The 27,296-nt window shown below is 43.2% G+C and overlaps 1 protein-coding gene across 4 annotated transcripts; it reads left to right on the top strand.

Moving 5' to 3' along the window:
- The first annotated feature begins 16 nt into the window (after positions 1-16).
- PDCD11 (programmed cell death 11) lies at positions 17-26,288 on the top strand. Of its 4 annotated transcripts, none has more exons than XM_040606203.1 (36): positions 17-138; positions 983-1,094; positions 1,665-1,793; positions 1,981-2,148; positions 3,053-3,214; positions 3,819-3,942; positions 4,296-4,477; positions 5,047-5,154; positions 5,615-5,821; positions 6,137-6,261; positions 6,861-6,921; positions 7,626-7,772; positions 7,898-8,149; positions 9,023-9,166; positions 9,864-10,064; positions 10,592-10,762; positions 11,160-11,379; positions 13,746-13,898; positions 14,962-15,077; positions 15,242-15,762; positions 16,244-16,306; positions 16,761-16,869; positions 17,375-17,464; positions 17,765-17,867; positions 18,369-18,546; positions 19,203-19,259; positions 20,047-20,169; positions 20,470-20,592; positions 20,782-20,977; positions 21,368-21,490; positions 21,813-21,956; positions 22,997-23,247; positions 23,897-24,065; positions 24,336-24,489; positions 25,052-25,217; positions 25,894-26,288. In XM_040606203.1, exons 2-36 carry the CDS (start codon positions 993-995, stop codon positions 26,063-26,065), a joined length of 5,514 nt encoding a protein of 1,837 aa, XP_040462137.1. In that variant the 5' UTR covers positions 17-138; positions 983-992; the 3' UTR covers positions 26,066-26,288. The 4 variants fall into 4 exon arrangements, with proteins under 4 accessions (XP_040462137.1, XP_040462139.1, XP_040462136.1 ...); XM_040606205.1 differs by having other exon boundaries at positions 17-230; positions 21,371-21,490; XM_040606202.1 differs by having other exon boundaries at positions 17-230.
- The last annotated feature ends 1,008 nt before the right edge of the window (positions 26,289-27,296 follow it).

The following is a 27,296-nucleotide window of genomic DNA, read 5'->3' as shown; positions in this document are numbered from 1 at the left end:
CCTTGCCCCGCTTACGACTTCCGGTGGGCTCGCCGTGCTTCGCGCGTGCGGCGCTACTGCTCCTTGCCGGGCTCTCCCCGCAGCGACCCGGGGCCCGGCGGCTGCGAGCGAGGGGCCGCAGCGGCAGCGGCCGAGGAGGTAAGGCCCCTGCGGGCAGAGCTCCAGTCCTGCCTGGACCAGCGGCGTGGCCCGGCCCGGCCCGGCCCGTGGAGCCGGCTCAGTTACCGGCGGTGGGTGTCTCTGTGGCCTAGCGAGCCCAGCGGTGAGGCGTGCTGTGATGAACGTTAACTTTATTGTGTGCTTTCACATTTAAAGAAGTTTCATATGTTTAGCAGGCAACTTCAAATTTGTCAACGTAGTGTTTCACTGCTAATTTCTGTAGAAGTACCATTGGCTAAAGTAACAGATAGTACGTGAATCGTGATCTAATAAATAAGGTGTTGTTGACTGTTTGAAACATAGCAAGCTTAAACATATCTTTTAAATGTATATATATATAGCTATAGCTTATATAAAGATGTATCATATTATATTAGCCTTTACAAGCAGTGTCCAAAAAATAAAAATGCAGACCAGGCTTACTTAGCATTTCACTTGTGGCTTTCTCTTTGATGACTGTAGCTGGTAATTTCGGCTTGTCCACTGAATGTAATAAAGATCTGTCCAGAAATTTTATGGTTAAAGCAGTTTTATGAATATATGTGGTGCATGTAAATGCCTTTAATAAATTAATACTGTAGTAGAATTGGGTAATAGTGAAAAGTGTTTAGGATGTGCATATTTAGGTGGACCGTTGTAACACTTCAGTGTAGTCAAATATTAAGTACATCTGAACATGAGTTTCTGTCACTGATCAGCTGTGGAGTAGCCATCTCAATTCTTTCTTAGTTTGGGGTAGTTCACGTTTATGTCTCCTCAGCATTTGTGAGGAACAAATGTAACAACTGTGCATTTAATTTCTGTTTTGTCATTTGTCCTGTAGAAGTGTGAACATGGCGTCCATGGAAGAAAACTTTCCTCGAGGGGGCATCCAGAAAAAACCCAAAGAGGACAAAACACCCAAACTAAAGTTAGAGCGGGACAATTTGTTTGATGTATGTTGTTTGCGTGTTCTTGATCAGTTCTTCTCAGAGCTCCTCTGCTGTCTGAATATGACTTGCAATCCATCCTACCCCATACTTCTGTAGTAAACTATAGCTGGGACTTCCCGAAAGAGATAACTGCTGACATCCACCTTTCTCCACATCTCTTAAAGATACCTGATATATGTTGAACGTGATGATAAAAAAGTTCAATCGAAATTATCGATCAGGCTTTAGCTTTTAAACTTCCCACAAGCATCTTACCTGAGGTGCTTGTGTAGTGAGGCTGTTAGTGGATATAGACTAAAACTGGTCTTTCTTTTTCTGCGAGTAGAGTGTGGTGCAGATCACTTGTGCCACTCTTTTCCAATCTCAGTATTCATGGTTTTATAAATGATCAGTCTCAGCCCAAAGGAGTTACTTTGAAAGACTTGCATGTAGACTTATAGCAGTTAGAAAGGTGGTTCTATTTTTTTTTTTCTCTTCTTCTTTTATTCCTGGCAGCAGAGGTCTGCCTTAGTGCAAATTTAATCTCTTTATCCACTTCTATTGTTTTCCCTCTCTGTTTACAATCTGCTTTAGGTTCACCATGAAAAACAATCACAGAAAAGAAAAAGGAGCCAGAGGGATCAAGGAAAGCAGAAAAAGTTCAAGGCAGATAAAATAGCTCCTGCTAAAGACGATGTGAATATTGAACCACTTGCGATTGAGGTTTGTGGATAAATGTTTGATTGTGTCTGCATGTCTCTGCTGGGCTATGTAGAAGTGGCATGTTTTTTCTCACTAAAGCTGTAAAATATTGTGATTTGCATAATTTGGGACAAAAGCATGTTTACCACCCTGTTACCGCTGACTTGCCAAGATATCCACAGTATGCTATTCTTCCTGCTTTTCCTAGGACCTCTGTGAGGGAATGCTGCTCCTTGGTTGTATAAAAGAGGTCAGTGACTATGAGTTAGTCATCAGCTTGCCCAATGGACTTTCAGGATTTGTGCCTGTCACGCAGATCAGTGATGCCTACAGCAAAATGCTGAGCAAGCAGGTGGCCCAAGGAGAACTCCTGGAGGTGAGTCCTGGGACTGGGGCTGTGATTTGTGCCTGGCAGCTAGGGAGTGTTAATAATACCTCAGAACAAATCCTGAGGTCTTGCTTAGGACCCTGGTTTCTGGTGTCTCACAGCTAACTTGAATTTGATTGCCTGCAGTGCCTTAGCCTTGGCTAAATAATCCTTGAACTTCATAGACAGCCTGTTGAACATGAAGAGATTTGTGTTGCCTGTCTGCTGCCGGTGCTAAATACTGGTCCCTGGCTGTAGGCAATGACAGGAAGAAATGAGGGAAGTGGTTGGAAAATGGTGTGAGGGTGCAAGTGTTTCTCAGGGGTGTGGGGAGCAGCATGGTCCTTGCAGTTTAATGTGTGTTGATACATGCAGTGTACTGCTGTGTAGTGCTTATGCAGACTGACGTTGGTTTGGAACTGGCTTTTCCAAGCAAACTTCACAATTTCCTGGTAATGCTGATTGCTAGAAAGAAAGAGGACGGAGTAATCTGTTATCCTGTCTCTCTAGTGTCAGCGCTCCGTAAATTTTCCCAAGTTGTGGAATGGGGGATTTTCCAGGTACACTAGCCTTTTGGTGGTAGTGTTTTTCTCTACTAAAGAGGGAAGATTAGGGTCACTGTTGGCTCTGTAGGTGTTTCCTCAGCTGCAACCTCCTGACTCTGGCCCACACAGTATTCCTTTTTAAGCAAAGTTTGCTGGTCTTGCTGACTTTGCATAGTGTCATCCTTGCCTCTGTACTGAGATCCTGGTGTTTGTGGCATTTCCTGCCTTTTATTGTAGTGTTGACAGAGAAACAGGACTTTCCTATGAGATTTTGATCTAAAAAGCTACTTCAGTAACAAAAATCTATCCTTCTTATATTATTTAATATTATAAAATGTGTATGTTTCTCTCTTGATCATGCTGGGCAGGACTTGAATTCGCTCTTGGACATGTATTCTCCAGGGACACTGGTCAGGTGTGTTGTGACCAGTGCTGAGAAAAGTGCTGATGGACGTCGGAGTATCAAATTGTCGATCAACCCCAAGAAGGTCAATAAGGGTCTGAACGCTTCATCACTAGCATCAGGCATGGTACGTGGGCTGGGTCTGTCACAGCCTCTCAAGGCTTTGGAGTTGCCTCTTGCACAGTGCGTGGGGAACACTTCAGTTTGTCTTTGCATGGGATCAGAGCAGAACGTGGAGCTGCTCCCACCATGGAAGAGACCTGGGAGGAGAGTATTGGGTCTTGACTCCAGGCTGACACTCGTGAAATTCATTCTGTTTAAAAATTCCGAATCAGAAATCTGATTCTGTTTCAATATGGACAAATTATGTAATGATTTATTTCTGGGTAGGTTTCTTAGTTCTTTATGCAGAGAATAATATTTAACGTACTTTGTGGAGGTGCTTAGTTGTTCAGTTTTTGTGTTTTCCAGCTGTATGATTGTGGGCATGTGCCTGCAATTAGAGCACCTGCATTTTTGAGCATCCCAATTTTTTTCCTTCCTGGTTTGTGAACTCTGTACATGCATCGTTGGATAAGGGTAGAGTTGAGGCTTTGCTGCCAGATGAGCTGGGTAATAGTGTAGTTCTTTCTGCTGCTCTGGAAAACTCAGTTATCTGTATTTATAAAACAAATGAGTACTTGGGAATTTGTTGCATTTGTTACTGAATTGCGGTGCTTCCCTCCCAACAGCTGCTCTCTGGCTTTGTGTCTAGCGTGGAAGACCATGGCTACCTCATTGATATTGGAGTCAGTGGGACTCATGCTTTCCTGCCTCGTCAGAAAGCTCAAAATTACATCAAAGCACTCAAGAGAGGTAAGAAGTAGTGCAGGAGGAGCTGCTGGGGTTAAAATAGACGTGGGGAATTAAAGGATTAAAGCTTGTTATATCGATGGTGTTAGTGCATCTCAATGAGATTGGGTCAAGGTGAGTCTTTGTGAGTTGCTGAAAACAGCAGTTTTGTGGCTGGTTTGCAACAAGCCATTGGGTTTGAGCCTGTTTTCTGACAGACTGTGTTATTGTTCTGAGCCCATCCATCCCTGCTGGCAGTAGACTTCACTTAGACTGAGGGGAGTTCTAACCTCTTGAAATAGAGGGAACTCTGAAAAAGGTTTTGAAAGAACAGAAGGGAATATCTGGAGGTTTTATGCTGTGACTTGTCTTTGTAGGGCCTGACTTGAAAATAGGCCAGAACCTGAACTGTGTCATTGTGGAAGTGAAGAATGGGGGAAGAGTGGTCCGTTTGTCCGTTGATCGATCAGAGGTTGCTGCATCCCTTGCAACAGAGCAACAGAACTGGGCACTCTCTAATTTATTGCCAGGGCTGGTGGTAAAAGCTCGAGTGCAGAAGGTAAGCTCTGGTTTGGATTTTTGTTGAGTGGTTTGGGGTTGCTTTTTGGTTTTTTTTTAAGCCTTGCTGAAGGCAGGGAGATAGGTGAAGCAGAGATGGAAGTTGATGTGCTGAAAAATACTGTGCTTATGCTCAGTTACTTTATAATAGCAAATACTATTGTCTGCTAGACGCTCCCTCCACTTTGTTCATTGAAGGTCCGATCTCTGTCCTGGGTGTAATGCCGTGAGTATAAAGCTTCAGCCTAAAGTTGGTGATGAAGCTTCAAGCAGAACAGGATCTGTTTTGTGTTTTTCTTGCCTTTACTTAGGTAAAGTCTTCAACAGGTTAGCACTAGTCTTCAGAGTACGTGCAACGTTATCAACGTTATCAAAAAACTAAAGGATTGTTTTTGCAAAAAAAAAAAAAAAAAAAGCAGAGTTGTTAGGGGGTTTCCTGTCTCTTTGTGAGGTACTTGTTGATTAGCACTGACAGTGCCTTTTTGTGAAGTGTGTGAATTGCTCTCAGTTTGAGCTGCACGAAGACTGAGTGCAGAGGGCTTTTTGGCATCTTTTCCTTCCCCTTCCTAGGTGGCCCCACTTGGGATCAAACTGAGCTTTCTGTCTTCCTTCACTGGCATTGTGGATTTCATGCACGTGGACCCAGAGAAATCCACGAACTATTCTCCAGATCAAGTGGTAAGGAGGGTGAACTATGGGCTGGAGTTGGTATGTTGCTTCCCATGCCTCTTGTCTTCTCCAGCATTTCTGTGGAATAATTTCTGACATCTTACTGGTGATAGCTGTCTTTCTCATTTTTTATTTGAAGCATTATCATGGCTGCTTTAGAGCTGTAAAGAGCAAAGCCATTCCTGGTGTAATGGAAGACTTATTTGGGAAGCATGAGAGACTTGCAAGTGATAGAAAAATTACTTGTTCGGTCATGTTCCCCTCACTGCACTGGTACCAGACTAGTCTGTAAACAACAGACAAAAGCAAAAGTCCCTCATCTGTGAAGTCTTTGTAGTAATACTGGAAAGTGCTTGTACATGGCCAAAGAGTTCAGGTACCAAGCATAATGTCTGAAAACATGAGCACTGTGCCTTTCTCCTCTTTTGTTTACAAACTTGTATTTAACAAACATACTGTCTTCTGCCAGATGAAAGCTTGCATCCTCTCAATCCACCCCACCTCCAAGGTGGTGCGGCTCACCCTGCGGCAGGCCTTCCTCCACCCTGGGGGATCCCCAAACCAGCTCTCCAATGATCGCATGGGGGCAGTGGTGAAGGAGTCAACAGTGAAAGCTTTCTACAAGCAGTTTGGTGCTGTCTTTGAGCTTGATGATGGCACTCTTGCATTTGCACGGGTAAGTACCGGGGCGGTGAGGCAAGTCCTCCATAGCCATCTTAGCCTCCTGGGGTAGGAAGCTAGGAGATTTGATTTTCTACCTTTATGTTCTACTTTGTGCTCTTTGTGAGACAAATACAGAAAATTAAGACAATGTGGAAGGTGTTAACCAAATCATACCTCCCCTTGTTCAGGTTGGAATGTAGGAGGGTGGTTGTAGAACTGGTGAAACCTGCTGCACAGACAAAGTACGTTAGAGGAACAGTTTTGTCAGATGCTGCCACTTCAGTGCTTCCCTCTTCCAAACACTAAATTGTAATTTATTTTTTTTTAGTTGAAACATCTTTCAAAAACAAGAAAGTCCTTTAAACCTGGGTCATTTAAGACAGGATGCAAACATAGATGTCGGATCATTGACTACAGCCTGATGGATGAGATGTGTATTGTATCTCTGAAGTCGTAAGTTTCAAAGACTCGTCCAGAAAATTGGTTGAAGGATTAGAAGGGTGTGGTTGAGAGTGGAAAATACTACATTGCTTTGCTGGACTGGAACATGCCATCTGGAGTTTTTGGCTTGTATCTGTTGTCTCATGTCAGGTTGCCCGGGCACGTTGCCTATCCTCCCCATACTATAGGGAATTGGGACATAGTCTGTATAGTTGGTGAGCTGAGGCACAGGGAGCCTAAATTAATTCTGCTGAGATCATGTCAGAAGACTGTGGCTGAAAAGGAAATTAAACCTTGATCTTCCAAGTCCCAGCCCATTTTGCTCTTCCTTCTTAGTATATCCATCTCTGTGGCTTTAACTTTATGGCTGGCGGCCATAACTATGTGGCTGTCACCTGAAATGGAGCCTGGTAAATCTCCCTGAACTTTCTGTCCAGAGAGCCGTTTTGGAAGGTGGGTCATTTGGAGTAAAACACAGAACTCTGGAGCTGTAGAACGCTGCAGGTGGTGGTGTAGGGGACAGTGGATATTTGGGACAAGGCAAAAAGGGGACATCCTGGATTTCCTCAGAGTTGACTGATTGATTATCTCTTGCTGTGTGTCTTTCCTAGTCACGTTATTGCAGCGCGGTTTCTGCAATACCAAGATATCCACACAGGGGATGTGGTGCAGGTGAGCTTCTGAAGGACTTGTACAGTACCGTGCGGCTGTTACACTTGGAACAGTGATCTAGCTAATGTGTTTCTTCTGCCTAATATGCATGTTTCAACTTCTGATCCAGACTAGTGAGATCAAAGCGAGGAGAAAAACCTCATCTTGTAGGACTCAATTAATAGAATGCTGTACTTTTCTTTCCCCACTTTGTTCAGGTTTTTATTCACGATGCTGTCAAGGCAATCAAATTTTAGCCACAGTCATTTGTTTATGGTCAGGAATATATTTTTAGAAATGTATAATTTCTAAATGTATAAATTGAATTAAATAAACTAAAACTTGCCTTGCACTCAAAGTAAAAGTTCATGTATGAACCATCACAGTCTGCTGATGGGTAGAAAGTTACTCATTTATGATCATTCTTATGTCTGAGTCATCGCTGTATTGCATATGTCTCTGGAAACGATTCTGGTTTGCCACAGCTGGTAGGGGTTTTGCAGAAGTAGCTTGTGCTTAAGGAAGAGAGGCTGTAAAACAACCTTATGAAATGCATTGAAATTAATTGATCACATTGGTTGGGTGAAGTGTGGGTTGGATTTTATTTTTTGGAGGGTGATTAGACTTGATGATAACAGGTGATGCAGTGTTTTGGCTGTTTCCTACTTGTGCAGTCTGCTTCTCATGCTGAATTTAGTGATACTTTTCCCTATTTTGTGTTCTAGGGCAAAGTGTTTGCTATGAAACACATTGGGATGCAGGTGAAAGTAACTGATGGGATTAAAGGGCTTGTGCCATCCATGCATCTTGCTGATGTGATCCTGAAGCAGCCTGAGAAGAAGTACAGCATAGGAGATGAAGTCAAGTGTCGGGTAAGAGCTGCCTGACATCTGTCTTCAGTTGCTTTGTGCTCTTCTGTTCTGAGTATTTAGCAGCTGCATTGGTCAGGCAATGGCAGACATGTTTTTTGAACCTTCCTGTACCTGCATTCTTGTAGGTGCTGGAGTGCAATCCTGCAGGGAAGAAGCTGATCCTTACTCTTAAGAAAAGTCTTGTCCAATCAAAGCTTCCAATCCTCTCCAACTATGAAGATGCAAAACCAGGTCTGATCACACATGGCTTTGTGGTGTGTGCGAGGGAGTTTGGCTGCATTGTGAAGTTCTACAATGACGTCAAAGGTCTGGTACCCAAGAATGAGCTGAGCTCAGAACCCATATCTTGTCCAGATAAAGTCTTCCATGAAGGCCAGGTAATTAATGTATCTATGCCATGCCTTATGTTTGAATGCAAAAGAGAAATCTGTAGCTGAGTTGGCTCCAACATGGATTTTCCCCTGGAGGAACCAGCTACTCCAAGAGATATTTATGTCCTTTCACTTTAAGTATAATAGTTGTGCTCTATTGAAACAGACTAGGCTGTGAAAGAGGCAGCTCCTTGAATATTTCATAGACCTGTCTGTTTCTAGGTGCTCTGTGTTCTGGTGTGCAGGAGGCACCGTGATACGTGATACAAGGGCTACGCTTGGTTACTAAGATCTTGGTAGAAGTTTGGGGTTCTAGGCTGCAGTTTCTTCTAAGTTAAATCTCTTACCCACAGAATCAGGAGGATGTTTTCTGCCTCTACGTTATTCTGGTTTTCCAGTTTGTTTCAAAGCCCACGCATCTTAAACCAGGCGCTCTGGGAACTATGCTGTTCACCAAGTTCTGGTCTTTGTTGTGGGCAAGCTTATAAGGATTTCAGCAGTCTTCATTATTTTTTCTGGTGTTTTTGTCCTTAATCCTGCTGTTTGTTGGCTAGCTAAGAAGAAGGGTAATTTTCTAGTTAAGATTCTGACTGCAAATCTGGACATCTGACTTTTACTCTTGAGTTGCTGCAGACCTGCTACATACCTTTAGCAAGTCATTTAATGATTATGTACTTCCATTTCCATCTGTGTGATCGGAAGGACATTTGTCTCTGGATGAACCTGTTAAGTTATAGTCACTGGTCTGCTATCCTTAGCCGTGAGAGAAAAGTGACGAAACTCTGCATGCATTTCCCTGTCTCATTTTGTAGGTGAGCACACTGAGGAGGAGGGTCAGCTGAATCAAACTTTTCTTCTATTTTTTTTTTTTTGCTGCAGGTTGTTAAAGTAATGGTCTTAAAATGTGAGCCCGAGCAGGAAAGACTTTTGTTGTCCTTCAGGTTATCAAGCCCGTCTGCCCCAGAGGACAAAAAGGAATGCACTGCAAAGGAGAAACAGGAAGTGAAATACCAAATTGGAGAGGTATTGAATTCAATGACTGCTCTCTTTTTTTTGCCTTTTCCTACTTGTTTTCCAGATGTTTTGGTATCACTTTGAACTTTGCTTCAAGAAAAGCTGTTGGAACTGACATTAAATGTGCATTTATTCTTGTTTGGTTGGCCTCCTAGATAAAAAAAAAATAAAAATAAATCTGTTGTCAGAGGTCAGGATAAAGGAGTCCAGGAGAGTCCTTCTGGAGGTACCAATTAGTGCTTCTACTCCTAGGTGGAGTTCTTTCTTCTGGATGCCGCTGATGTTCTTACTCCAGAAGCAGCTGCTTTTCCTTGTTCAAAAAAGACAACTTCAGAGAAACATTTTGAAATGCTTCCCAGTTGTCTTTGGAATGGACACAGTTTCCAACACCCTGCAGATGCTGCTAATACAGCAACAGGACAGTTCTAATCCTGTTTAAATTATTCCCTTCGCCCTTCAAATAAAAAGTCACCAATGAGAATGTTTCTAGTTTTTTATTTTTCTGGGAGCTGAGAATTACTTTTTATTTTACTATCAGTGTTGGCATGCTTTTTAGGCTCAGCCCTGCTGATGTGAGATTTTTTCATACATAGCTGGGAGGCAGTGTCAGAGCTCCTGCAGCACAGCATTTGGTACCCTGTGCATCAAAAGGAATGACTTCAAAGACAGTTGGAATTTTATATCACTGTATTTGTTCTCTTTTCAGATGGTTGACGTGAAAGTCTTGAAGAAGAAAGATAATGGGCTAGAGGTTTCCATCTTAGAAGATGAAGGCAATGTGATAGCTGGCATTCCCACAGCGCACCTCTCTGACTTTGTTCCTACCTGCAAGCTCCTGTGGCATTGTCTTCAAGAGGGAGATGTCCTGCCCAGACTTATGTGCCTAAGTGACAAGGGAGAGCGTATTGTATCCTTTGCCTCCTCAAACAGTCAAACAAAGCAGTGGGGAGGGAGATACCTGTCAGGAATCCAGAGTACCTGCAACAAGCAGAAGATATACTAGTTAATGCTGTCAAGTGCCTGTCAAGCTGGCGATGCTTCAAAGAGTCCTAACTTGCTTGTGTTAGAAGTGAGGCTCAGCTGCCGCTGGAATCCCATCAGAACCAGGAGCTGTGAATTGGCTGGTCTGCCCAACCAGCTTCTGGACTGTTAATCGTATCACAACCAAAAATCAGAGCTGAAACATTAGGAAGCTGACATTTCTATTAGTATGAAGCAGACATCTTTAATGCTGAGCATGACATCTCACTTAAGAGACATCAGTTGCTAAATTTTAGGGTAGAGAGATCAAGACAGAAACTGGAATTGCAGGACTTTGAGCCTCTGTACTGTCTAACCTGCAAAAGTGCTCTATGGTTAGCAGCACCAAAACGCTTGCTTGGTATTGGGCTCCTTTCATTCATCTTTTCCTATTTTTCCTAACTGGTTGTTCAGATCTTGAGCAGAAAGTCTGCAGTGATTTCTGCTGTACAGGAGGAGCAAGTTGTGAGAAGTTTCTCTGAAATCCAGCCTGGGATGCTGTTGACTGGTTATGTGAGGAACGTGATGCCCTTTGGAGTGTTTGTGGAGTTCCCTTTTGGTGTGACAGGACTGGCACCCAAAGTGGTAAGCAGTGCATTCACTTCAGTAAACAGCATGTGTGTAATCAGGCATGCTTGAAACATTGCTTTTAGCAAAGGTATGGTAACAAGGAAGGAACAGTGAGGCTGTGGATCCTGCATTTGTGCAGCTTCCTCCAGTGGGGTGAAAGCTGCTTTCACCTTTGTGGTTTAGTTCACTTCCAAAATGAAACAAAGGACTTTATTCAGGTGAGCTTAAGCTTCAACAAGGATTTCATGTGACTTCAGTAATTCATTTTAATCGATGGCTTTTTGTTAGTCTCTGTTAATTTCTCTTACGCATTTTCATGGAGTCTTAACTCAAACCCTTCTGCACTGCAGGTGGTTGATAGTCAGCAGCTGTGCTCAGTAACCCTTGCTGCCCCTTTGTTTCCTTTGCACAGAGCATGAGTGACAAGTTTGTGACGGACACCAAGGACCACTTTGTGGTGGGACAGACTGTGGTTGCGAAGGTGATGAGCATTGATGAGGAGAAGCAGCGTGTGCTCCTCAATCTGAAGGTGTCAGAGTGCAGCTCAGGCGATTCTGCTGCGGAGAGCTTTGCCCTGCTGAATCAGTATTTCAAGGAGATTAAAGAAATCAGGAACTTGCTGAGAAGAAGAGGTAAAAGATTGCGTGGCCTGCTAAAGGGGATCATATCACAAAAAAGGGGCTCCAGAGGAACAAAAAGGGAAAAGTGTTCTTAAAGGTCTTTTCCAATGTAAGCGATTCTATGATTCTGTGAAAGAAAGGTTCGTTCAAGCAAAGGCTTGGCTTCCAAGCGGAGCTTAGAAGAAGGATGTGTGTGTGGTGTGCCATTGAGAAGAAAGCTTCTTGGAATTACAGCTGGGACAAGCCAGAGAAGCTGCTCTTTTCATTGAAGTCTGCTAGACCTCTTCCATTGATTTTGGGTTGAAGCTTAGAGAGTTAAAAGTAAAGGAATAAACAGGTGAACTGTGAGGTCCATGTACCAAAAGAGGAAGGGAGATACAGCGGTACAAAAGGATGGGTTCATTGAAGAGCCTGTGAAGGTGAAAATAAGAAAGGCCAGGGTGAGATTGGATATTCGGTGGACCAAAGCCTTTCTCCAGCCTTGGAGACACTTTTTTGGTGTGAATATTTGTAATTGCTTTTTGAACTAATCTAATAGTTAATCAACTGAGACACGTGGCTGTAGTAGCACCATTTAATTATGTGTCACGTGAAGCATTGTCTCTGTTGACTTTGATCTGGTCTGGTTAATTATTAGTACTCTATGCTCTTGTATTTTAAGAGCTGCAGACCTAATTTCTTTGGTCAGTAAACAGATGTTAAATTCCAAAGAGCTTATGGATATAACAGATATTGGGCTGAGCTGTGAAACCTGTCTAATGTGCCCACAGAGGTGTAGGCATATGGTTTTTCTGTTGGTTTTTTTCGTGGGGTTTTGTTGTTGTTTGTTGGGGGGGGGGGGGAGGATTTGTTTTTTTTTCTTTTAAGTGGAAGAATGACTTATAGAAGTCTGGAAGGAGTTTATTTCTGTGTGCCTGAGTGAATTGCCACAAAGCACCAGTGAAGCAAAACAGGCTGCCCAATGCCTAAACCTAAATTTCCCCAAATGCCTGAAAAGAGAGTGGTGATAAGCTATACGGGAGGCTCTTCTTGCGTGCAGACTCATGTATTGGAAATAGGCACTTAAGACCTACCCCTGCTGATTACTTAGATGCGGAAAAACAGCACTAATGCCTGGATACTAGGGTGATGGGCACATAAGAATCAGAATGGACAACATGTCGATTTTGTGTACTCAGAAGTGATGGAACTGAAGTGGCCTGAGTCAGTGCATCAATGTCACTTGCTGTGACATTAGAAAGGCTGGGCAAATTAGCTGTCTGATGGTAAAGCCATGATCTTTTTTCCCCCTGGTGCTTTCTGAAGAATAGTACATCTCTTTAAAGCAAATGATGCTTTTGGAGGGTTAAAGTAATGAAGGAGAAGGCTTTGATTTAAGAAGAATTTCCTTACTTGCCTATTACATACTGCATGCAGCAGGCACTCTTACTGTGTCTAAACAAATAGGACTAGCTTTGTGTGTCAGAATAAAGAGGAATCATTGACAAGAGTAACGATACTTGTATGCATACTGTATTTGCTGGTCACTCATAACTGATGAGAAATTACCATTTCTATCTTCATCTAACAGCACTTTTTTAACTATTGACAGTGAAGAACACTGGCGTTGTTTTTTATTGGCAGTCAAGAATACTATTCTTATGGTACAGAAATCTGCATTTGTGCATGCTGTGATCATCAAGTTGTTTTTTATTGTTGATTTTTTGCATGGGATGCCTGATGTTCAAAGAGGAATTTTTCAACCACCCTGAGCCTTAGCCGGGATCTGCTTAACTAGAAAGTACAAGGATAATTGTGCTGTCACTCAAGTGCTTATGATAACCCAAACGTAGTACTCACATGGGGATGAGTTTGTACAAACAGATTTGCCTACTTACATTACAGCTTCGCTAAATGAATCCTCCAGCAAAGATTTTCTCACATGCTCTTTTTCTAGTGTTAGGAATACTGGATGTATTGCAGTTGATTTTTTTTTTTATCAAATTCCACTTTGCGTTTTTAGGTTCTTTTTATATCAGTAGTGTTTAATATTTTATTTCCTGTAATTGTGGAGTGACAGGTCTGTTTTGTGGTTTTAGTATTATTTTGCTTTTACCTTTTTCTATGTGATGCTGTGTGCCAGCATTTGTATAAGATTGGAAAGTGTTCTCTCCACAGTTAACCAGATCCTTATTGTCAAGTAAGTGTTTCTACTTTATCAACTCTTAGAATTTACTTCATGTTTCTACAGATTCAGGAGCCTAAACATTTTTTTCTGTTATGAAGGTGGATATAAATGCTTGTTTGTGCACTTTTGAGCACATGTGAAGGCTGTCTTTGTTTTTCAAAGAGACAATGTAGGTAAAACTGACTTCTCACTTTTTCTTTCCTTTATTTAGGGGAGCCCAGTGCGGCCCAAGGCCTTTGTGAGTTGCTGCCTGGGAAGGAGCTGCAGCTCGTGGTGCAGGATGTGAAGGAGGATGGCTCAGCAGTGTTCAGTGGCAGCTGTGTCACAGGCTTGACTGTAACAGCCACTCGCTACCATTTGGGAGGTCAGGATCTTGTCTTTGCTTGCTTTGATTTTCACTCCTGTACTTTGAAACCTCTGTTCTGAAGTGAATTCTGCTGATGAGGAACTAGCACAGGAGGAGTGATCAGATTAGGGATGGACTTGAAGAGTAGTTTGGTTTCCTAATGTGTTGCTGATCCATTTGCATGATTTGAAACATGTAATTTAAGCCTACCTGTGCCTCTATTACCCCATCTGTAAACTGGACCTAATCCTGCCTCTTATCTTGGGCATCTTGCAAGGTCTAGTTTGTGCTCTGAGATCCTTAGTTGAAGCATACTGTGTATAGACAAAATACTAACACAAGCTCCAGCTTTCTTGGGTTTTTTTCTTCTTTAGAATTGTGTTCCTTGGCGTATGCCCTATCAGAAATGGCTGGGTTTTTTTCTTTTAAATGAATGTGACTTTAAAACAAGACTGCAGTTTTGGTACTTGGCAATTAAAAAATTAAAGCAGAAAAGTGCGCTATTATGCAGAACAAAACAAGTACACGCTGAGATAATGAATACACCAATGAAACCATTATAAACTGCTAATTTCGGCAGGAGTAATATCCCAGCCCTTCTGTGTTCAGAAAAGTATCTTTGTTTCCTTAGCAACAGATAGACTGATTATGTTTTTGTGCAAATGTTAGGTAATCTTTTTAAAAATCTGTATTACCTTGAATTTGTGTTTTAGTCTTCTCTACATTATTTAAGAGTTTCATCTTCGTAAAATCTGTTTAGTTCTTCCATGAAAGCATCAGACTCATTTTTTTTCAAATAAAAAAAGCCCCCTTTTTTTTATCTCCTTGCTATTAATGTTGGAGGAATCTGTTCTTTTCTTAAAGAGACTTACTATGTTTGGCACTAACATTGACTTTGTTGACTTTGTTACAGTAACCTAGTTACGATTCATAATTAAGCAGTCTTTTTATCACTATGGACTTCAGGAATTGAACTAAACCACACCACAGGCAACCCTTCCTGTCTGTCATGTGCCACTAGCTCAGTTGCTGAAAATTCTTCACTGTCATCAGGAGATAATCTCCTTGTTCTCATTTATAGACAAAAACATTGCTCCTGGTGAGAAAACTAAGGTGTTGGTTCTTCATGTGGATGCCCTCACATCCAAGGTGTACGTTTCTCTTCGGGAAGAGCTGTTAAAACAACGAGCCAAGCAAGTATGTGTTCAGTTTTTGGATTTGTGTGTTTCTGTTTGTCTAACAAACTCCAGGTGATTAATGAATTTGAGAGGGGGCTGTTTCCTCTTTTAGAACCGTGGGAGGTAGAGTGGAGGGAATCAAAAGTCTCAGCAGGAGAAGTCACTATCTCCATTTCTGTCTAGCTGCTCACAGAGAACTCCCAGCATTCTGCCATCGTGCAGCACATAGCAGAAGAATTTGCCATCGTGTCTTTGTTGGAAACAGGTCAGCTGGCAGCTGTCCCCATAGCGTCTCACCTCAATGACACCTTCCGCTTTGACTCAGAAAAACTGAAGGTGGGACAAATAATCTCTGCAACCTTAAAAGTAGTGAAGGAGAGCGACCATGGAATCTTGTTAGCAGTACAAGGCCGAGCAAAGAAGGATGTTTTTGTAAGGGTCCGGAATGAATCTGAGACAGCATTGGAAGAGGTGCTTGCTACTGTGAAACACTCGCTTTCCTTGGGCGATATTGTTACTGGTACTGTTAAATCTGTCAAACCAACCCATGTCACAGTTGCTATTGATGACAAGCTGACAGGTTCAATCCATGCATCCCGGATACTGGATGAAGTGCCTATAGGTTCTTTTCCAACATGCACTCTGAAAGCTGGACAGAAGGTGACTGCTCGAGTCATTGGTGGCAGAGATGTGAATACTCACAGGTAGGAAAACGTGCACTTAAAATTACTTCTTGGGGAATGCAAGGGGTGGAACAGTTACTCAGTTCAGAGGATCTAGGCTGTTTCCTCTGTCAGTAGATGCTGTTACGGCTACCCTTGCTGGAGTAGTTGAGACCTGAGGGAATCTGCTATTATATTCTATCCCGGATCCAGGTTTCAGTAAATTAGCTCTCAACCTGTGTCACTGTATTTATCTTGAGCAAAGTTCATAAAAAAGATTTCTAAACTCTTAAGGTCTAGGGGAGGCCTTGAATACAAGCAGGATTTGGCCCCAGGGGCTAAATTTGCTGGAGTACTTTGGGTACCTAAATTGCCAATGAAATAGCCAGGAAGAACTGGAAGACTTTGGTAGTTTTAGAGGCCTTACATCTGGGTTTTTTTTTGCCGATGCAGAAGGGTGACAGGTGGGTGAGTGGAGTCTGGGGAGATCATGAGAAACTTTAATCCTTTTCCTGTTCTTTAGGTACCTGCCCATCACCCATCCGCACTTCACACAGTCCATTCCAGAGCTCAGCATGCGACCAAGGTCAGTGTTGGCCTCTGTGCTGTCTGCAGATGCTTCACAGGCCTTGTATCCTTGTAGTTTCCCTCCCTTGTTCCTCCCATTTGTAAAGGGCTGCACATGTATGCAGTGTGGCAAGGTCCCATATTCTCTCACACTAACTTGGGTCTGGGAGCTGTGTTAAACCTCACAGTGCTCTCCTAGCACATGATTTCCTTTGAATGTCCTTTTGGCTTCAGCTTCTGCCAGTCTGGACTCTGGTGTTTCCATTCATGTTAGAAGGATTCCCTCTTAAGCCCAGGGAAGAATTAATTCCCTGCAGAAGGATGCAGCTGGGGAGGGGATAGGAGTGAATGTCACAAAGGCATTGTCACACTAGTACTGTACTGGCTCACTGTAATCTGGGTTTCTTACTCCTATCTTCATCATTAGGACCAAAGCTGTCTTATTGATGTCCTCTTTCTTTGATTGCAAACAGTGAAATAGAAGGGAAAGTCACAGCAATGCTGAACCTTAAAGAAGACAATGGCCTCAAAAAACCTGGACTCTACAATGTCGGACAGACAGTCACCTGTTTTGTGAAAAAGGTGAGGTCAGAGTGTTCCTAAGTGTGCTGGGAGAGGCAGCAAGTGGGGATAACCTCAGGGACCTTATTTCAGACCTAAACACTGGCACTACTATGGTCTTTATTAACTAAGAGTGGCCTGTGCAAAGTGCAGTGTCTTAACAGGGAGAAGGAAGTCACATTTTCTATACTTGACAGAGTCAAGCTGACTCATCCTCTTTGACATGCCTGTTTGTTGCCAGCAGATGCTTCCCACCCAGCACTCTAGCAAAATGGCTTTTGAGAAGCTGTGTATGCCACCAGCACAATGTATGCTCGCTGCTGATACCCTGTGTTGTGTGGACTTGCCTGTGAACCACAGCAGCATTATGCTTCTATGAGTAGAAGCCAAATCACCATTTTTGCTTGGTGCAAGAGCTAAGGCTGGAGCAGTTCTTTCTAGCCTTAAAAATTAGTGAATCCACCAGGGAAGGGCTGTTTTCCTAAGGTCTCATGCTGTCTTCTCTGGTTATTTGGTGTCTTCTCAGTATAACATCCTCAAAAATTGGCTGGAGGTAGAAGTTGCCCCTCATATTCGAGGAAGAGTTCCTCATCTGCTGCTGTCTCTGAACACCAAGGTAAGAGGCCATTACAGATAAAGCTACACAAATTTTTTTTCTGTGCATATGGCTGCAGGTAATTACTACAGACACTTCTGATATCCACGTGAACTTGTAATCCAGTGCTGTGCCCTTCAAGCATCACTGCCCTTCACTGGCGAGCGAGTACTATGTCTTTAGCTAGTTTGGCTCAGGACAGCAGAGTCAGGTGTATACATTAAAGATGCATATAGAAAGCATAAAGCTTTATAGGAGAAACAGCAGAGCTGTGCAGAATTCCTTTTCTGGTAATAAGTGGAAATCTGTCTTTTCTTTCAGATCTTAAAGCATCCAGAAAAGAGCTTCAAAAATGGCCAGGCAATATCAGCTACAGTGACTGGAACAGATGTCACAGAAACAAAACTCTGCTTGTCACTCACAGGTATAGTGGAGCCTTAACAATATATGATGCTTTACTCAAGAGATGGGCCTGCACTGACCCCTTAGGTGAAGAGGTTATGCTCCAGAGCCAAGCTGTACCTCCCCTCCTAGAACTCACTCCTGGGACCCTGGCCCAGATGTGGCACCATGCAAGGCAAGAGAGGTCAGACCTTTAAAGGATCACTTTCCTACTGTTTCAGACAGAAGCCCTTCTCTGAGCCCTTAGGAACGTATTCCCTTCTGATCTCAGACATGAGATGATACATTTGTCAACGTTTGTCAGTTGTTCCAGATCCTGGAACTGTGCAACTAGGCAATCTTGTCTGGGCTACCAAAGCAAATGTTACTTTGAACTGAGTGCATAGAGTACACCTTAGCAAAAGTTGGTGGGTTTGATATGTGACTAGGCAACTAAAATCAGCTTCACAGACTCATTACCCTGTTGCTTTGTTGCATACTTTTCAAGTATTATGAAGCCCTTTCTTTCCTTTGCTTTTTCCAGGAATTCAGTCACTGGAGCAGGGCAGCATCACTGTAGGCATGGTAACAAAAGTGATTCCACACATTGGTTTGACCATTGCACTGCCGGGTGGGAAGACTGGCAAAGTCAGCATCTTTCACCTGAATGACACTTACATGGACAATCCTCTGAGTGACTTCAAAGTTGGCAAGATTGTCAGGTCAGTAATTCTTTCTTGTTCCCTCAAGCTGCAAGGCTTAGAAACACCCGCCCTTGGTGACAGGCTTTTCAATGCCATAAGGTGATGTGAGACCTGCAAGGTTCAGTCTGTAGCTAAGTAGGAGTGCTGACTTACGACCTTGTATGTGTTTGGGTGAAAGTCTTGCATTTTCTATGTATTAAGCAGCCCCTTCTCAGCTGCCTTCCTGAACTGTGTTTTGAGAGTAGCGACTTTCTTAGCTAGGATGCTGATGGGACTGAGGGAAGCCAGTTATGCCGGCTCTGCTGTAGGTTGTTTGGCAAGTCGGTTGTCTTTGCATTTATGATGCACAAATAACTGCATTTCTCTACTTCACAGACTTGTTGGGAATGCTGCAGAGTGCAACAGGCCAAGTGATTGCTGTAGCAATGTTTAAGTCTTTTGTACTAGCAGTAGAGACTGGGTAAAGCAAGTAAATAGTTTTCAAAAAGCCCTTTAGCTGGTTTCATCAACTGTTGCGTCATGGTGGTTTGTCTTAGACAGCATGTGGTCCAAGGGACAGAGTGGTTTCTTTCCTCTAGAGCTTCATTCTGCTGGTGAAAATACCTGTGTTCTACCTGTGGTGCTTTTAACAGGTAACAGAGATTTCTGCTTTCTCTCCTTACTCTGCCATGTAGGTGCTACATCCTCTCCCATGAGAACGGCAAAATCCAGCTATCTCTCCGGCAGTCACGGTATGTGTCATCCCTCCAGTCTGTTGATCTCCTACTAGTGAAGAAAAGGATAGTGAAATACAGTAACTGTTGGTTTGAGCTGATCAGTTTGAAGTGTTCAAAGGACAAGGACTACATTGTTTTTAAGGAACGAGGCTTGTTCTTGCTTCAGAAAGATCTTCCTGTGTATTGGTAAACGTGGAGGTATCTGACATTAGATGCAGAGCTGATCAAGTGGATTCCCATTTAATTTCTGTTTATCATAGTTTCTAGACCTGACAACTTTTTTGTTTGTTTATTTGGGAAGAAAGGGAAAGTTCAATTGAATTTGCAATACAAACATTTTAATGTTCAGCTGCATTTTAGCCTTTTTGATTAAATATTAGACTTTGTCCTATATGTCTTTTAAAACTGAGCCTCTTGCTTAGTCTTCTCTGTGGAACAAAAATGCATAAACCATGTGGTATGGAGTATCTTAGAAATAAGTGGGGAAAAAATCCAAGCCAATGTTATGCAAAATTTCAGACAGCATTTTGCTCTCCTCATTTTCTTGGTGTCAGAGGAAGCCAGGCTGATCTGTTTTGTTTGGCTTTGTTTACAGCAGTATGTCTATTCCCTAATGCTATGTATAGCTTGGCAGAGATGCAGGTAGTCCGTTAGTACATTTGAATAAACTGAAGGGTGTCTCTGATCTGGTATATTTTCCAGAAAGTGTTAGCTGTTGTTAATTCTGATTTCTTTTTTTAGTATCCATAGTAGAATGTGGATTATTCTGACAAATGCTTTAACTTCTAACCTTTTTTTTTAGGCTAAACCCAAAGAACAACAGCAAAGTGGAAGATGCTGAAATAACATGTATTAAGGATGTTAAAAAAGGCCAGCTAGTGAGAGGCTATGTCAAATCAGTCACTTCATCAGGTGTATTCTTTGGGTGAGCAGTATAAGAAAATTATTCTGGGAATTGAAGGGTCTTGGAGAACTTACTTTGAATGTACAATTCTGGAATCTGGTTTGGGGGTGATCTCTGGCATAATGCAATGTCACAAAATGGATTTCCTCCTGGGAATCAAGATGGCATTGCTGCTTTCTTGAGCCTATAAAAGTAAAGTAGGGAAAGTTTGTGTGATGCTATGCAGAACTAGTGGTGCCACAGCTATAGTCACTGCAATTTTTTATTTTTCTTCTCCCCCACTATGGAATACTTTTTCTTTTGTTTTCATGCTCTTCTCAGCTTGTCCGCTTCTCTTCTGGGCCGAATACTGTTCCAGAATGTTTCCCCTTACTTCGTACAGAAACACTCCTTGTATAAAAAGTACCTGCCTGAAGGAAAGCTGCTCACTGCCAAGGTGCTTGGGTAGGTCCAACGTTCTTTAGGAGGGGGCATGAATTGGTAGACAGGAGATGGTGGATTAGTAGGGGATGGAAAGAGGGAGGATAAAAGCTGGGAAGATTTGAAGGAAGTCCATATCCTTGCAGTCATTATAAATCAGAGCATTTATTTTTTTTCCCCTCATCTTCTGCTACTCCTGGCAACACACCACAGTGTAAATGGAAAAGAAAAACATATTGAGCTCTCTCTCCTGCCCAAGGACACTGGGATGCCAAGCATCTTGCCTGAATCCCTAGGCCTACCACGATATGATGCAGAGGAAGATAAAAGAGAGGCAGATGACAGGGAAAAGAGAGAAGAACTTAAATTGAAGACAAAACGGAGAAGAGAAAACTCTGAAAGTGAGAAGGTATGGATGTGATTGTGCAGGACATGCTAAAGGACTTAGCTGGCCCAAATACTGAAGAGACTAGGAAGATCCACTGGGATCAGGCTGAGGAATTTTACTGAGTAGGAAAAAAAGATTAAATTGCATTGGAGGTCAGCAAAGATCAGAAACTATTCCATGTGGGTAGGAGTTAAATGAATTAGCAGCACAATTGTGTTTCATGTGTGGCCCTTCCTATTGGTCCTGGCACCATATGTAAGTGAGTGTAGATTTATTCTCTGTTATCTCTGTTAGGTGAGGGGATAGTGGGGGATGCTCTGCTGTCAGGCTCTTTACTTCATGATCAGAATTGCCTTTGAGATTCATCCCAGTTGTTGCCCCCCACCGCCCACTCATTTCTGCTTGTTGCAGGAGGCTAAGCCAAAAAAAAGGAAGATGTGCCCAGCAGATGAAAATGACAGTGGAATTGAGGTATATTACCGGGAAGAGGAGGATGATGACCAGGAGGAAGAGGCAGCTGAAAAGAAATCTAAGGTGAGAAGTTTTGAGGAGAACCTGAACTGAATTTCCAGCCCTGTTGAGGAATGTCACTTTTGACTTGGATGACAGTGTCATTGCTGCAGATAGGAGTGACACAGACTGGTGTTTGTGTCATCTGAAAATGGCTTGACATGGATTGAATTTAAATTACATCAAAGGTGACCAGAGTTTAACGTTTTTGCTGATGGACTGTTTGCAAGTGTGAGAAGTCAATAGTACTGGCCAGAGAGAAGCCACAAGCAAACAGCAATTGTCTGATCTTGGTGTAAAAACTTCAAATTAAAACCCAGGGCGTTCCCTGTTTTACTCCAAACAGGTAAGGAAACCTGGTGAAGCTCCCAGGCTGCAGGTTTCCGCGGGCTTCACCTGGGATGAAGACATAAATGCAACAGATACAGCTGTGCTGAATCAGAAGGAAGGGAGCTCAGAGAGTGAGGAGGAAGAGGATCCACAGTTGAAGGTACTGTGTACTAGTGTTGCCTGCACAGGAGACTCACCACACGGTGGCTGTAATGTGATGTGTCAGTGCTTGCTTGTCTGCCTGCCCCATAGCAAAGCCTTTTAACCCAAGGGAACATCTCTGACAGCTAATACGGAACTTCCTTAGCTACTCTGAGCCCTGGGCGTAGCAGCAGGTATCTCTGAAGCAGAGGATAAAAGGCCCTGTTCTAGCATGCCTGCGTGAAAATAGGGCTTCTCGTGTTGACATGCTAAAAAAATAATTATTTAGTGTCAAATATTTTTATGAAAGTAAAATTTTTGTATTTGATGTCGGCTCCATTTATTACTTTTGAGTGCTGTAAAATTACAGGAATATATGGAGATTAAAAAACTTTTCAAATTACAGTAATCTTACTTGGAAGAACACCAACAAATTCTTTTTTTATGCTATAGTATTTTAGACTAGTTTTCCAACTGTGAGCAATTCAGCAAAATCAGAAGGAAGCTCATGAATTGCTTTCATGCTTGCTCTTCAGGATTTCCCCTGTCCCTCAAAACTCACCTCTGTAAAGGCCGATGTTTTGCTGCCTTGTGCGGATAACTATGGCGCTCTCAGTTCCCAATTGAGACCTGAGTCCCCCCAGTGATCCAGCAACATACCGCGGTCTTGCACAATTTCTCCCCCATTGTACCCTGGATTTTTACAAAGTGGAGGGTGGTGGTGAGCACTAGCTGGGAGGGTAGAGATGGAAGAATGAGAGGGAGGGGTGAAGTGTGAATCCTGCAGTGAAGGTGCAAGACTAGTGAAGTATTTGGTCTGTCAGTGTATTTCATTGAAAGAAACGAGATTTCATGCCCTGCTGCTTATTCTGGAGGTATGAATGTGTGAGGGGGTAGGGGGCGGTACCGTTTTCCTCCTGTCTTAAATAATTGGCCTCATCTCTTCCTGTGAAAACTGTCTAGCCTTGGATGTACTGAGGTCTGGCTGTGCTTTAGCTGGACCTGCCTATTCCCATCTGAAGTGCTTGCTTTTCCCCAGTCCTCATTTTTCTCTTTCAGCTGAAGAAACAAACAAAGAAAGAGAAGGAGCTAGAGAAGCAGAAGAAGGAGAAGGAGCTCTGCAAACTAGAAGCAGCTCTGATGGATCCCAGCCGACAGCCCCAGTCAGCAGATGACTTTGACCGCCTGGTGCTGAGCAGTCCCAACAGCTCCATTGTCTGGCTACAGTACATGGCTTTTCATCTCCAGGCTACCGAGATTGAGAAGGCCAGAGCTGTGGCAGAAAGAGCGCTTAAAACAATCTGCTTCAGGTAATAATGGGGTTCTGCCTTTATGTGCCCTAAAGAATAAATCATATTGGGATAGTTGGGGTGTGAGAAGAGCATTGGTAGCATCATCAGTGTCTCTGTGTGTGTGGAGTGGCAGTGTCTGTTTCAGTGAGCTTGAAAGGATTAAATGGTAGCAATTGTCAGCTGGCCCATTGAAGGTCTGGTCTGAGTCATCACAGATGGCCTGCAGCTGACTTGCTGCAGCTCATGTGTGCAGTAACTCCGCCGCAAGGTATCACTGAGCACACAGACGTACTTCTGAGCAGTCAGCAGGGTTTGGAAGAGCATAATGCTGTCAGTGATGTCCTTAAATCAAAACATGAAACAAACTGAACCTCTTGTTGCTTTTTCCAAAGGACTGCACCCTTGTGTATTAAATCATCTCTATGGCATAATTAAGTATATTATGCTTTCTTGAATCATCCTTGTGGTTTTTAATGACAAACTAAAGTGATCAAAAGTTACAGTGCTGTGCTCTATTCCAAAGGTGGTGTTTCAGTGAGCAAGCAGTATGTTCCCTTCCTTTGTCCTGGAGGGAAGCTACAAGTCAGTGTGTCGTTGTAGGGTGGTTTGTAGAAAGCTGATAAAGACTGGTAAAAGGCTAAATATTCTTATTCACATCTGCTGTAAGGGAAGAACAGGAGAAGCTGAATGTCTGGGTAGCTCTGCTGAACTTGGAGAACATGTATGGTACTGAGGAGACACTGATGAAGGTCTTTGAGAGAGCTGTTCAATACAATGAACCTCTGAAAGTCTTCCAGCATCTGTGTGACATCTATGCCAATTCTGAGAAGTACAAGGTAAGATAGTGCAAGCATGTCCCGGGTATGTATCCCATTCAGTCATGACAGTAAACTAAATGCTGGCTCTGTAAGCTTCCAGCTGTCAGTTGTTAGGCCTGTCCTGTTCCTAACTGGGATTAATAGTTATTATTGACAGCAAACAAGGAACTATTGATGCCTGCTTTTCTGTCATAAGTGTTTGGAGATACCTGGGTCAACAAGAAGAGTTTTAAAGCTACAAGGCTTTATTATGAATCTGTGTGTTCTAACGCAATTCTGCCCTTCCAGCAAGCAGAAGAATTGTACCACACGATGCTGAAGCGTTTCCGTCAGGAGAAGTCTGTGTGGCTGAAATATGCCTCTTTCCTCCTGAAGCAAGGCCAGACTGAGGCTACGCACAGGCTTTTGGAGCGTGCTCTCAAGGCTTTGCCCACCAAAGAACGTAAGCACTCTTCCCCACCCTTAATGTGGGCCACGTGTTGACAGGTCTGCAGCAGGGGGACTGCTCTGATATCTCTGCCTGTGACAGTGTTTGTAATAAGTGCAAAGTGCAGCCAGTTGGTGCCGAACGTGCTGCCCTTGGCTCTCGGGAAGGGAAAGTTTCAACCTGGATATCAGTGCTAAAGCCTCCTGTAACAGAACTTGCTGTGATGGGCAAAGCACCCAAAGCAAAGACGACTTTGAGTCTTACAGCTCTCTAGAAAAAGTCAGTTGATTAAGTCCCAGGTTTGTGGGGCTGCCTGTGGATGTTGCAAGATGCAGAGTTTGAATGTAAGAATAAACTTATGTCTCCTGCAGAGGGGAAATGGGAAGTGAACTGTGACCCTTCTTTCTCCCATTCTGATCCCACCTTGGTCCAGAACAACTTTACAACAGAGCCTTTTGTCTCTGGGTCGAGATGGTGCTGTGTCTGTGCCTTCCTCTGTTCTGTGTAATTATCACTTGTGTTTGTTCATAAGGAAGAGAGCTGCTGTGATATCCTAACATGCCATTACTTGTTCCAGATGTGGATGTCATTTCAAGGTTTGCACAGCTGGAGTTCCGTTTTGGGGACCCAGAACATGCCAAGGCCCTCTTTGAGAGCACCCTCAGCAGCTATCCCAAGCGGACAGACATCTGGTCCATCTACATGGACATCATGATCAAACATGGCAGCCAGAAGGAAATACGGTGAGTTGTGCTATGGCAGGCTAGGAAAGGGCAGACTGCAGTGCTTGGAGCAGCACCAGAAAAGAACAGAGGTACCTTGCAGCATGAGGTTGTGTAAGGCTTCCCAGAGCAGAGCAAAAGAGAATTTTTATTACCTGGAGAAAGAAAACTTGGATATGTGGAGGAGACTCCAAGGAGAGCCACAGGGCAGAGGGGGACTGATTGGTAGGCAGTGGCCTGCATGACAGAAACTAGAGAACTTGCACTGAGGTTCGTCTGTCCCTTGTCTGCAAGAGGGATTGCCTTGTTTATCTGAAGGGTGAGATCAAGCCCTTACATATCTTGTAACAAAAAACTGGAGAAACTTTTTCCCCCCTTTTCCTTTTCTGAGAGTTGACAAAAGGAAGTCCAGTTTCCCACACTATGGGTCCAGCTGCATCCACTTAATGAACACAGGGTCAAATACAGTGGCTGGATTTTAGCATAAGTTGACCAGCAGCCTTAGGGTTCTGCAAACAAATAGAAGGCTTCTACCTGAGATTTTGGCCAGTTGTCAGGAATCTATTTCTTTAAGCACCAGCACTTCACAGCAGGTTGAATGTCTTCCCTGACTCTGCTCTGTGTTCAGAGGCAGGATACAGGGCTTGTATTGTGCTGTCACCAGCACAGCAATCTGACTCCCTTTGATTTCTTGCAGGGACATCTTTGAGAGGGTCGTACACTTGAGCTTGGCACCAAAGAAGATGAAGTTCTTCTTTAAACGCTACCTGGATTATGAGAAGAAATTTGGTACAACAGAAAGTGTCCTGGCTGTTAAAAGAGCAGCACTTGAGTATGTGGAGACCAGGAGTTCCCTTGTTGAGACCTAAGTACAGCACAAGTAAAAGCAGAGATTCAGCTCAGAGGACCTGAGAGGCATGAGTTCTGCCTTGAGTTTCTGGAGAGTATTGATCTACGATGAAACCAAGCTGAAAAGAAGCAAACAAAGGAAAAGATTTAATAAGTGTTTGCAGCTTTGTCCGGATGCTACAAATCATAGTCTGTTGATGACTTTGAAGATGTGTTTTTAAATATAGACTGTTTTATAATCAATACAGCCATACTTGTTCTACTTTCTTGGGGAAATGGTGCAGTTATAACCCACTATGTTTTAAGTATAGTGATGTTTTATAAATGGATTTCTCTCTGCCAGGATGGCAGAGAATATTCTTGCCTTTCAGCTGAATTAACACTTCAGAAGATTTATCTCGAGTGCCTTTGTGCTCCTAGAAATTGGCAGAGCAACACAGAATTGTGGCATAGGTGTGGTTAGAAGGGATTCTGGAGGTCATCTGGTTTAAACCCCTGCTCAAAGCAGGGGTCAGCTAGACTAGGTTGCTCAGGACCACATCTGGTTTGGTTTTGATTTCTCCAAGGGTGGAGACTCCACAACCTCTCTGGGTGACCTGTTCCAGTGTTTGACTATGTTCACAGTGAAAAAAAGTGTTTTATTACATTTAAATGGAATTTGTGCCCATTTCCTCTTGTCCTGTCACTGAGCACCACTATGAAGAATCTGGTTCCATTTTATGTCCTTGTGTCAGGTATTTATACATGTGGCTAAGATCCACCTTGAATGTTCTCCTCAGGCTGAGCAGCTGCGGCTCTCAGCCTCTCCTTGTATGATGGCTGCTCCTGTCCCTTGCTGGACTTGCTACCATAAGGCTGTATCTCTCACATACTGGGGAGCCCAGTACTTGACATATCGCTCCAGATGTCTCACTGCTGCACAGTAGGAGGGGAAGGATGACATCCATAGACTTGCTGATAATGCTTTTCCTAGTGCAGCCCAGGATGCTCTTGTCCTCTTCAGCTGAAAGGGCATATGCCTTTAAAGCCCACAGCATCCAGTTGCAGTGGGTCCTCCCGATCACAACCAGTTGCCAGGGATTGACAACATTAAAAATAGTGATTTTCAGTAGTTGTTGTGTCTCAAGAGAAATTGGTGAAGTCAAAGAAAGAAGTGATTTTTCTGTGCTGAAAAAGTCATGCCAACCTAACCTGCTTGGAAAAAGCCAGGTATCTTGGTACTTACGTAGGCTCTGTCACTGGTGTTGGTGC

Source organism: Falco naumanni, chromosome 9 (assembly GCF_017639655.2).
Source record: "Falco naumanni isolate bFalNau1 chromosome 9, bFalNau1.pat, whole genome shotgun sequence".
Taxonomy (NCBI): domain Eukaryota; kingdom Metazoa; phylum Chordata; class Aves; order Falconiformes; family Falconidae; genus Falco; species Falco naumanni.
Note: the sequence above shows the minus strand (reverse complement) of the source record. Positions and strands in the feature narration are given on the sequence as shown.